At 37.7% G+C, this 12,372-nt stretch overlaps 2 protein-coding genes across 2 annotated transcripts; one reads left to right on the top strand and one right to left on the bottom strand.

Moving 5' to 3' along the window:
- Nucleotides 1-1,810: 1,810 nt before the first annotated feature.
- Nucleotides 1,811-3,232, top strand: LOC130590248 (uncharacterized). Its single transcript, XM_057392308.1, has one exon. It carries the CDS (start codon nucleotides 1,811-1,813, stop codon nucleotides 3,230-3,232), a length of 1,422 nt encoding a protein of 473 aa, XP_057248291.1.
- A 2,772-nt stretch (nucleotides 3,233-6,004) lies between these two features.
- On the bottom strand, nucleotides 6,005-9,011 carry LOC104904786 (transcription factor GTE2). Its single transcript, XM_010693167.4, has 3 exons — nucleotides 7,201-9,011; nucleotides 6,842-7,067; nucleotides 6,005-6,718 (listed from the first exon to the last, which is right to left on the bottom strand). Exons 1-3 carry the CDS (start codon nucleotides 8,674-8,676, stop codon nucleotides 6,630-6,632), a joined length of 1,791 nt encoding a protein of 596 aa, XP_010691469.2. The 5' UTR covers nucleotides 8,677-9,011; the 3' UTR covers nucleotides 6,005-6,629.
- Nucleotides 9,012-12,372: the final 3,361 nt, after the last annotated feature.

Below are 12,372 nucleotides of genomic sequence, written 5' to 3'. Positions count from 1 at the left end.
CTAGAGACTGAAATCCATGAATGGGATAATGTTGCCAATACCAGACCCCTTTTGGATGACGAGGTAAAAAAACGAGCTTTGGCCCAACTTGACCTCTGGACTGGCTCAAGAAACAGAAATATACTGGGCGCAAAACTCGAGAGTCCAATGGTTAAAAGCAGGCGACAAGAACTCTAAATTCTTCCACACCTTTGCATCTGTAAGAAGAAATAAAAACAATCTCCTCCTTGGGAATTGATGGCAGAGTGATCGAAAACCCGAATGAAATAAGAAAGGAAGCAGTGAAATATTATGAAAATTTGTTCAAAGAAGAACCCTTCAACAGACCCCTCTTTCCGGATCTAGAGTTCAAGAAACTAACTGATGCCCAAGCCTCAGAACTAACAAAACCCTTCTCTCACTTGGAAATTGACCAGGCAGTGGCGTCTTGTAATCCATCTAAGTCCCCGGGCCCTGATGGATTCAACTTCAAATTCATCAAGGCCTCCTGGGATCTGATAAAGAATGATGTTTATGAAACTATCCAGGAGTTCTGGAACTCTGGCTCCCTCCCCACCGGAAGTAATGTCGCATTCATTGCACTAATCCCAAAAATCCCAAACCCAGATGGTTTTAAAGATTACAGACCAATAAGTATGGTTGGCTGTATCTATAAAATCATAGCCAAACTCCTAGCCGGAAGATTGAAAAACGTGATGAATTCCTTAATTGGACCCCACCAATCCTCCTTCATAGAAGGAAGACAGATTCTCGATAGTGTTCTTATAGCAGGGGAGCTCTTTGATTCGTGCAAAAAAATGAGAAAGGAAGCGATCTTCCTAAAATTAGACTTTCAGAAGGCATTTGACTCGGTTTCTTGGTCCTTCTTATCATGGACCTTGGCACAGATGGGGTTCCCCCCAAGATGGATCACATGGATCTCTGAATGTATCTCATCGGCGGCTGCATCTATTCTTATGAATGGAACGCCGACCAAACCTTTTAAATTGCAAAGGGGTCTCCGACAAGGAGACCCCCTCTCACCCTTTCTTTTTGTTATTGCAGCGGAAGTGATGAACCTGATGATAAAAAAGGCGGTATCAAAAGATCTATGGAGCGGAATCAATGTGTGTGAAAATGGCCCAAACATCACACATCTACAGTTTGCGGACGACACAATTCTGTTTACTTCTCCAGACAATCGATCCATCCACAACATCAAGCAAGTTCTCATTCTCTTCCAGCTAACCTCAGGGTTGAAGATCAACTTTCACAAGAGTGAGATCATGGGTATACATGTAGAGGACTCAAGGTTAAGCGAATTAGCCCGGATCTTATGCTGTAAAGTGGGCCGTTTTCCTTTCTCATACCTGGGTCTCCCCATAGGTGGAAAAACCACAAGATTGGCATGTTGGGAACCGGTGATTACAAGAATGAACACAAAGCTCGCAACTTGGAAGAGTAAATCACTCTCCTTAGGGGGAAGACTCACTTTGATCAAAGCATCCCTAAGCAACCTCCCCATTACTATATGTCCTTGTACCCCATCCCCATGGGAGTGGTGGATAAAATAATCTCCATCCAAAGGAGATTCCTCTGGAATGGCAGCACAGATAAAAAAGCAATGGCACTGATAAAATGGGACGCAATCCAACTTCCCAAATCCATGGGGGGACTGAACGTAAGTAATTTATTGTACAGGAACCTGGGTCTTCTATCCAAGTGGTGGTGGAGGTTCCTCCGGGAGCCCAACGCACTGTGGCAACAAATTATCCTGAAGAAGTATAATTGCTCACCAATCACCGGTAGGGGAGAATCACATCAGCAAAGAATGAGAGGACCGTGGCAAGTATTGTGCAACGCATTGACGAAAAATCAAGAAGCAGTAAATATCATGAAGAAAGGGATTAGGAAGCAGCTGGGAGACGGTCATGAGACCCTATTTTGGCATGACCAATGGATTCAAGAGACACCTCTAAAACAAGCATTCCCAAGACTATTCCGCAAAGCGTTACATCCCTTAGCCTCCGTAGCTTCTATGCGAGCAGGGACCAACTTGGAGGAGGGCTGGGAAATCCCGTGGTCCTGTCCTCTCAGACCACGTGATCAAAGGGAGTTCTCAGCGCTTAGGGAACTACTGAAGGAAGCCAGATTTTCAACTGGTCAACCTGACCAAGTTACGTGGCTTTTGCATAAATCGGGTACCTTCTCAGTCAACTCCTTCTATTTGGAAATGTATCAAAATTCTCAAACCCTTTTGAGTGAGGTTTCCAGAAAAATGTGGTGTGGACTTGTCCCATTTCGAATCGAGATATTTGTGTGGTTGGCCTTATTGGAAAGAATTAACACAAGGGTTAAACTTGCGGCTCGAAACATCATCCCTTCCTCAGAATCCAACTGTCCTTTGTGCTCATCCGCCCCGGAAGATACCTCCCACCTCTTCCTTCATTGCCCTTTTGCGAGAATGGTCTGGGTCTGGTGGTGTGGGTTATGGGATTTGTCCTGGGTCTGGCCTCTTTCACTCGAGGCTGCATATGCACAATGGTCCTTCCCTTGTAAAAATCAGTTCTTCCAGAAAGTGTGGAATGCAGCATTCCAGGTCATTATTTGGTCCATATGGAAAGAACGCAACTCACGAATATTCACCAACTTGAATAGCTCTGCTCAGGAGGTTCAGACCATGGTATTGTTGCGCCTTAGCTGGTGGATTAAAACCTGGAAAGACCCCTTCCCATACTCATCAAATGAAATATTGCGAACTCCCCAGTGTCTATCTTGGCAGGTTCCTAGGAAGAAAGTGCAAACACAAAGACTTCCAACACCAGATAAGCTAACATGGGTTATGAATATTTCACCATCACCAGCGCAACGTAATCGGGTCATTGGGGGTGCTCTTTTCAGCATGAATGGGGAACCATGGTGCGCTTTCTCATGTCTAATACCATATATGGATGACTGTTCAGCAGAAACTTTAGCCATTCACAGATCTCTTCAAATCTCCCTCAACAATGTTCGATTCAGAAGTCATCAAATTGAGATAGAATCACACTCAAAGGAAGCAGTATCATGGTGCTTAAACCCAGGGAATGGGCCGTGGAACCTTCAGTTCATCCTAAATTTCATTCGAAGTGTTGGGAGAAGAGGCCTTAGAAGCCGGATAAAATTTAGAAGCCTACCAACTTTTTCAACCACTGATGTCATTAATTCTCTGGGCTTATCCCGCAAGTCAGATACAGTAGTTTGGATGAATTAAGAATTAAGAAGTTTGAAGATTGAAATGTAGTTGGATGGATATTAGCTGTTTTGTTGTACTCCCCAGTGATTTATGATATAAAACTATCAAAAAAAAAAAAAGTAGTAGTATTACATATGATAGAAGTGACTAACATTTTTTTAGTATTGGCCACTATTTCATCAGCTATTAAACCAACACGTATATGGCAACATGTACCTCTCAACTAGCTTACTATAATTAGAATTTTTTCATCTTTTCAATTAATTGTGATCATGAAGTCACAGTTCACAAAGGACAATTATGCAAATATCATATAATCTCAGATTATGTACCTACTCTAAATTTATTAAGTAGTCTGGTAGATATCGACTTCAACTAAAAAATTACGTAACGCAAATTTCACAAATACACATTAAGCGATATAACCATAAATTGAAATAGAAGTATGAATGAAAGATAAGTATGTGTAGCTCAAATTCACTGAAATATGTCATTATTTTTAAAAAGACGGATAATTTGGAAGTGTATTAAGAATCTAAGAGAAGAAAACGAAAAGTACATTAGCATTTTGTAGATGTCAATTAACCTGATAAATGTTAGGAATATTACATAAAATTTAGGATCGAATCGCATTTACACTACAAGCCTCATATAACTAAAAGCTTTTTTTTTGGATAACCAAAAGCTAATTCTATGTAGTAATACTAGTTACACTTACTCACTAATCATCACAAATAACAGTGGTTAACATGGCAATAATCATATGTAAGCTAAAGCAGTAGTCCAATATGAATTCCATTACATATGTCGCATTCAAGTAAAAAAAAAAACAAAAATTTGGCCTTGAGAGTTGAGACCTTTATTCTGAAAATAAATAATAAAGGAATCAGGAATGTAAAAAGAGAAGAACTAGGTCCTATGATGTTTGGTTATATGTTGTCCTAAGTAGGAAAGTCAAGTTTTGAAGTTAAATACGTCCAAGTTTTAATAGTGGTTCCTACTTCCTTGTTTCAATTATAGGAATAATTTAAGCAGCCAAGCACATGGCAAGTCACATCTATCTATAGTACTTCAAATTTTAGGAGTACAAAGGCAAAGGTATCCGAGTTTTCTTCCCTATCTTCTCTAACATAAAGATTACATACTTAGAAATTAGAGTTGACTTAAGTGGTGAGCTTTCTCATATTCTCTCTAAAAGTTTACGGTTTAATTTTGAGATTCAAAGAGGAGGGTTGGGAGATGACTTGCTTGTAATGGGCATCTGGATGGGCGCTTTGTACGAGGGCAATCCAGAAGATTTCTTCTTACCAATTTTTTTAAAAAAAAAGACCGATTACATACTTTTTTTTTTTACATCGAGAAAACATACAATGAACAAATTTAGAACAAATCAACCGGCGAAAAGGAAATGTAGCAGAATTTGGCTAAGTCATGAGCTGGCGCCACCTCCTGCCTACTTACCTTCATGAGCACTGGAATGTGTTGCCCAACGCTCAGTCTTAAGGTGGAGAACAAAAATATCCCTAGGGTAGGGTGATTGAAGGAGGATAGATTACATACTTGCTATTTTAAATAATTACTATATGTTATACCATAGCATACACTATACATTAGCAATAGAGTTATCCTCTAATGCTCTAATCAATTAATCACCAAAACTCAATCCTCGCTTTAAAAATAATATGCCATGTACTGGTTTAAGGAGTGAATTCGAGTCGACTTAGGCCCTCTTCTTTGGACGTATTTTTAGTTTGGTTCAATTCACATCCTCTCGATCCAAAAGAACGGACCTTATACACCTACTAATCTCAACTTCGATAAAGTAGGAAGAAAATACAAGGGAAACACAATCAAAATCGTCAATTTACACCATGCACATTGCCAAACAATTATCATCCCGTATTCTTTACACTCTAACCCCCATAAATGAAGAGAAATTTTGGAAATCCTACTTTACAAGGGGAAAAAACGAAACCCCTCTCGAGGTAAAAATGGCTAGATTTCACACACTTCAAACAGTGAAGATGTAAAAACGAAGAGAGAAAAAGTAGTATGAATTGAACTCCGATATCAATAACAGTTACTGATCAAATAATCAAGAAAAACAAGTAAAGACATGTGCAAGAAGACTTTTTCCACCGTTTTATCTACTTCTCACAAGCTTTATTTTGATAGTATTTTAATCATAAAAAAGATGATTGCCAATATGAAAGCATCTCACTGTATAGTGGGCTTGTTTAACTTTATGGAGTAATTTGATTCACAACTCACCTTTGTTAATCAGTATATGACTTTGGCAAAGGCAACTATCTGGAAAAAGACACACACACCCTTGCTGGACCAGCAAATCAGCAGCTAAGCAATTTTGCAATAAAATTGGTACACCACATTACATCCGGCTTTGTTTATCATTTAGCACAAATATCTTCATGTGCTTGTTCTTGGTCCCTTTATGGCTTTATATCATACTTCCATGTACAAGTTTATAGTACATGAGTCTGGCTATATAGAGAACCATTCTCTAGTCGTCACCAAATGTGCGCGTTATAGAGAACGAGTTCTCCACTTAGCTTTCCATTCTCTAGTCGCCACCAAATGTGTGCGTTATAGAGAACGAGTTCTCCATTTAGCTTTTTCTTTTTTCGTTAGCTATCGGCAACAATTCTTAAACTACTACTATGTCATTTTCACTACTTTCTATCCCAGGGAATGAAGTGAAAGGGGGATATATCATAATTCCTACTAATAGAATTAGACAAATGCTAAAAAACTAATCCACAACTATTCTCATTTAGATTATAAATCTTCTCATTGTATTTAAGCAAAAGGTGTTGTCATGTGTACAAAAGTATCCCAACTTTCTCCTTCCTAAAAATAAAAAACTTCCTCTCAAATCAAACAAATATATAAAAAAAGAACCAACTTCTTCTACCTTCATTTTTACCTAAACCTCCTCAAAACATCATCCTCTTTTTAAACTTCACTGATCTAAAAAAACCTGCCCTACCCTACATCATCTTCTCTCTGTTTTTCTTTACATTACATTTGTGAAGCTTCTTCTTCTTCCTCTTTTCAATTCTTTTCTTGGGTAAAAAGGAAAACCCATGAGATCTTCTTCTGTTCTTTCACAAGCACCCACCAACATAAGATGTGAGAGTTGAGACCCACCAATAAGAACCAAAACAACTACTCATAATTCTCTTCATCTGTACAAATGAGTCTTTATCCTGAGTCTAAACTAAGCAACCAGTTATATATTTCAAATCCCATTGGTGGGTTTCAACAGCAACACACAAAAGAAACATCTTTGAAAACAAGTGCTTGTTTTACCAAACAACAATGTTGCAATTTTAGCTCAAGAAGGACCTATCCCAATAGCCCATTCATCTCAACAATCTAAGAACACCCTAATTGATCAATGGGGAATGTTCTTTGATTCGTTGTCGCGTGATTGGGCATCTTCAACATCCGAATCACTGCCAGAAGAACTCCCTGAATCAGAATCTGCAGAGTTCACATTACACAATCAGAATTCATCACAATTCACAAATTCAGCACAATGTAACAACTATGAAATTACAAAACAAATCCAATTGTGGAAAAATTAAGATATCATCAAGTATATACCACTAGAAGAGGAAGAATCACTGCCTGAACTACTTGAACTACTCGAACTACTACTTGCACCACCGCCACCACCACCTTGATTTCTGTCATCATCTTTATCAATCTCTACTGGAGGGAAATTGTGAACTGGCATTTCATCTCCAATGTCCACATCTTCATCCCCCATATCCCCTCCACCTCTCTTCACCGCCTTAGTCGTTTCCATCACCCTCTCACTAACACCAACCTGCAATTACAATCAATGTCAAAATCTCCTTCAACATAACAGCTAATCTTATCAAACATAACACAATGCAGTACAACTAAAACATTCAAACACAAACATACTACGAAATTCAAGCATTTCACCAAGAATTTACCTGATTAGAATCATTATGACGACCCACATTGTTGTTTTGCATATCCATCAAAGCTTGCCTCCTCATCTTACTGACCATCTTCTTGTAATTAGTCACAAACCTATCAAGCTCCCAAAGCGTCTCTGTATCAACAGCTTCAATATCGAGCTCAATTTCATCCCCATCTTGTGTTAAATGCCCATTCCTCTTCCGAATTATCTGTATTACTTGTGCCATCTTCTCGTCTGGTAAACTCTGCAACCCTGCTCCCAACTTATGCTTCTCTTCCATACTCATCTCTCTCTTATTCGGATCCTTTGCTTTCGGCTTTGGCAACTTGCCACTCGGCCCTCTCCCAACCCCCATTGACCCACCTCTTGTAACTTCCAAGGAAGGAGCTTGGACTGGTTCAGGTACAGGTACAGGTACAGGCACCGGTGCCGCCACAACAGGTTCCACAACCCTCTCCACAACTCTTTGTGGAGGCGGTTCAACCCTGGGTTCGGGCCGAAACTCTGGCTTTTTCGGAGGAATTTCAATCTTAGGAGGTTCAGGAGAAGGGTTTTTACTCCAAGAACTCCCTTGAACTTCATCAAGAACAACAACAGCATCTTCTTTTGGCCGAATTTCAACCTTCTGCTGCCTCAAAAAATGCTGCTTCTCCAGCTGAAACTTATGATAAACAGGCCGAAAATACTCTTCAAATTTCCCCAAAAATCTCTCAGCCAATGTATGAACTTCATGACCTTTAGGGTTATACAATAACGCATTGTTAAAAGTCAATCGAACATCAGCTGAAAATTCATCAGGTGTAGGATAAACTTTCGCCCCTAAATTCCTTCTAATTGTTCCAAGATCCATAGGACGTTTAACAATTTGATGATAATCATGTAATCCCATTGCAACAACATCAACAGGTTCATTAAAAACATACCCAGCTTTCTGCTTCATCACCTTTGAAAGAACTTGCGTGCACAATTTCATCACCTGCGGACTCGCCACATACGATAATTGCTGCTGTTGTTGTTGGTGGTGTTTTCCGCGTTTCGGCTGCGGTTGTTGAAACGGCAATGGACGTTTCTTGACAACGTTGTTAATCGAGTCAATTCGATTAGTAAGAGAACGAACTTTGTCGAGCTCCGACATTAATCGAGTCTTCAACAAACGAATCTCCGACTTAGAATAACCTGAAATATCGTAACTAACGTAATGAGAGAGAGAAACATCGTCGATTTTCCGATGACTAAACGACGCCGAATCATCGGAAACCGTTGAAGGATTAACAAATTCGTCGCCGTTTTGATGGTTTAATTGCTTCCTAGAAAAGTTGTTGTTGTTGGTGTGATTGTTGGTGAAATTAGGGTTAGGGTTAGGGTTAAGATAAGGGATTTTTCCCATGTAATTAGTCGTCGTTGTTGTTCTTGGTGGTTGATGATGATGATTTGGTGAGAGAAAATTACTCGTTTCATTTCTGCTAACTAACACCGCCGACGCCATAATCTCCGGCGAATCTCCGGCGATTTTCCCGATGTTCGATATTTTCCGATCAACAATGCGTCTTCATCTCTCTCTTCTCTTCCACCCAACATAACATTTGTTCATTCCACAATCACCGGAAAAACTCAAAATAATCGAAAAATTCCCGGCGAAACTCCAAATTAAATCGAAAATTTCCGGCGAAACTCCAAATTGAATCAAACTTTTCCGGCGAAGATGATTTTTTAGGGATTTTTTGTTTTTGATTTTGATTTTGGGAGAGGAGAGAGAAAATCGGAAATCTGGAGAAGATGATGATTTAGGGTTTACCCTTGATGAGAGCGAGGAATCAGTGAGAGGAGGCATTGCTTCTTAAAGGCAACCAAGATCTGCCCTATATTATTACGGGCAAAATCTGTAGCGTTTATTTTTATTGATCGATAATCGTATGGTTTAGCGTGATTCTCTCTCCTGCCCGTTTATCTGCCCGTGACATCTGTCATTGACGGTCAAGATTTGAAAGAGTGTACACGTGGAATGTTTTGGATCGTTGGATGATGTGGTTAAAGAAGTTTTGAGGTTTGTGTTTGGGGTGAATTTGAATTGAATGTTTAGTGCATTTAGGGTTTGGAGAGAGGAGAGAGGAGAGAGGAGAGAGAAAATAAGAAAAAGTGGGGTCCATCTGATGACGTGGGTAATGTCCAACTAATGCAGCAGGTCTTGGGGAGTCTAGTTGTTGGATTACGCGCGTATTGTATAAGTCAAGTGCGCGTGGGGTATTTTTTTTATTCGGTAACTAGTTATTAGGCTCGGGCTATGCTCCGAGGAAGAAAAAAATTTCATTTATTAATATAATACTTTATAATAATAACACTAAATACAACTTAGCCTAGTGATTAAAATTTTAGTATATGTACTTGAGGTCTCGGGATCAAACCCTATACTATGCAATTTCTTTATTTTTTTTATTGTACATGGATTACATGAATTAAAACTCCCTAGGAAGAGCGTCACATGGCACAATTTCTTGTTTTCGCACGCCTTTTAATATATTTGTATAGATTTACTGTCCCAAGCAGGATCAGCGCTCATGAGTTCGGGATAAGAAGAGGATTCCAATTCATAAAGAAACTTTCAAAAACTGAAAACTGAAGTTTTATACTTATAAGCAAATATCCACACAAACGCCCTAAATGTGGGATTGGATAAAAAAAACTTTATAAATAAATATTTACTGTAAAGAAGTGCTTAAAAAATAGGAAAGAATGATAATAAAAAAGTTTTTTAGCTGAATGAAGAAAGAGAAAAGTTTTTGGACATTTATTGTTTATTGTTATTACTTTTTTTTTTTTGAGCCATGGGGTTAGGTGGGGATGACATGTTTAGAGTTTTGTTAATATTTTTGTTGTGATTAATTTATTAGTGGTAAATTTAAGAGTATATGGATCTGGAAGGGATAGTTTTCTATATTTGAAGGGATTTTTAACCATAATGATTTATGAATGTGATGATCTAATTATCTAAAGACTAATCTTTTGTTTTATATAGTTTTTTTTATCCTAGAGAAGTACAAAAAAAATTTAGAATGGGGAGTATAAATATGTAATTGGTTCGAGTTTCTTTCATATAATTTCCTACCTTTATGTGAGATATAATTTTTACGTTATGGAGATGATGTCCTATCAAATCGAGATTTCGCTTAGGTTAAACTGGTCCGACTTCATAAACAAGGTCTCTTGAAAGTAGGAAAATAACAAGGGGAAATCCTAGAGCTGATCATTCTGGCCGGACTCGATTTTGGGTCGAGTTTTTGGCATAACTTTGTGGCCCGTGGTCGGGCCCGCCCCGTCCGATTTTTTTTTGTTTTGGGCGGGCTTTAGGCAAGCCAAAAATGACTTTTCAGTCTATTTTTTGGCTCAGTCCAATTTCGGCCCCCGAAAAGCCCGCTCATTTTTGCTCGAAATAAAGGGCTTCGGGCACAGAGTTTTGGCCCGAATTTTGGCTCGGTCCGACCATTGGGTAAATTTGTTTAGACGCGGCCCGACCCGAATCCGTCCCTGCCCATGATCACCTTTAGGAAATCTCCACCCCAAACTGCCTCTAATAAACACTAAACCAAGTAGAGAATGTACATTATTTTCACATGTACTCCTAGATATTTAATTTTCTACCTTCATAAGAAGCAAAAGCCCTTTCTAACGCGGGAATATTGATTTATCATGAGAAAGAATATATATAGTCAAGCCGGTATGGGAGAGAGGCATGGACCTAGATCAAAGTTCCTTCAGTTATCGTTTTTCTTTGGCTCTCTAAGCCCAAGATAAAAACCTTAGATATTTGCCACTTAGTGAACTTAATAAGTTCTTGGGTTTTCTGGACAAAACTCTTTTAGCCTAGTTTCACATATAAATCCCAACACAATGTCATATAATTTTCTTTTTGTAAATACATAAACAAGCAATAATTGCATTGTGAATTACTAATCACATTTATTTATGCATAAAATATCACTAAAAAACATGAAAGTACTTTTCTAATAGATGAAACAACTAATTTTAGACACATTAAGTACATTACCCGATTAATTGCAACAACTACTTTCGGCTCTCCTTGTTCCTCCTCTCTTGCAAAAATATGATACATTTGACTCAACTAATTAACTAAATGAGTGAAAGAAAAAAAAAAAATACAACCAAATGCATGCAATCTGTTTTCTTGGTAGGCAGTTAGGCACTATAGGAACTTCAAAAACATTATAATCGAAAATAAACTAATTTTGATTATGAAACTATCACATTTAATAATACAGTACGTTGTAGTATATTGAGAGTAATTTTCTATACTAGCATGGATTTATCATAGTATTACTGTATTAGTGTTTAATTGTTTATATTAGTACCAGAGTTTTCAAGTAATTACATACTTACTTTAATTATTGTAACTTAGCACAAATATTAGAATTAATATAATTGTTTGAAAATGTTTTACAACTATTAAATAGAGAAAAAAATATTTCGGTATTTCGGTTAACCATTCATTCAAAAATCATAACCGTAACTATACTGTTTAACCGTTAATTTTATCGGTTTGGTAACCGTATCGTTGAAACTTTTTTTAATCGTTACGGTAACTACCCATTTAGACCGATTTTTCGGTATTTCAGTACGGTTTTTCGATTTCAGTTTTTAATGAACATCTCTAGTTAGTCCTAAGCTGTTTTCTCCTTCTAAAAAAATAAATAAATTATTATTATTGTAAATGTACAATAGATATATATATAGGAGTATAAACCAAATGGCATATGAAATACGTTCCTCCACCAACTAGGCAACTACCCTTCCAAGTTCCAAGCCTAATATTTGTGTCATTGTCATGGTGCATCTCAAATCATCAATCATTCACATCAAGCTTAACGAGAGATAGATTATCCCCTTGCAAAGTACTGATTAGGTTTAACTTTTAGTCAAAACAAGTATATAAAATCTAATCCATCCTAGAAATTTTCACACTCGTTTTATATAACATTTATCTACGGGTAACAAGTGATAACTGAGAAAATTGAAATCTCTACTCAAGTTTTTATTTTGGTTTTACATTTCGTTTAACAAAACATAAGGAACAAGTTGTCATTTTATTGCTATTTTAGTTGATTATTTTGGAACTTTTTTTTTGGATCAAAAGTAAGGTTATTTTTAGTTTTTTTTTTAAAAAAAAAAA

The sequence above is a fragment of the Beta vulgaris genome, chromosome 9, assembly GCF_026745355.1.
Source record: "Beta vulgaris subsp. vulgaris cultivar EL10 chromosome 9, EL10.2, whole genome shotgun sequence".
Classification (NCBI taxonomy): Eukaryota; Viridiplantae; Streptophyta; class Magnoliopsida; order Caryophyllales; family Amaranthaceae; genus Beta; species Beta vulgaris.
Note: the sequence above shows the minus strand (reverse complement) of the source record. Positions and strands in the feature narration are given on the sequence as shown.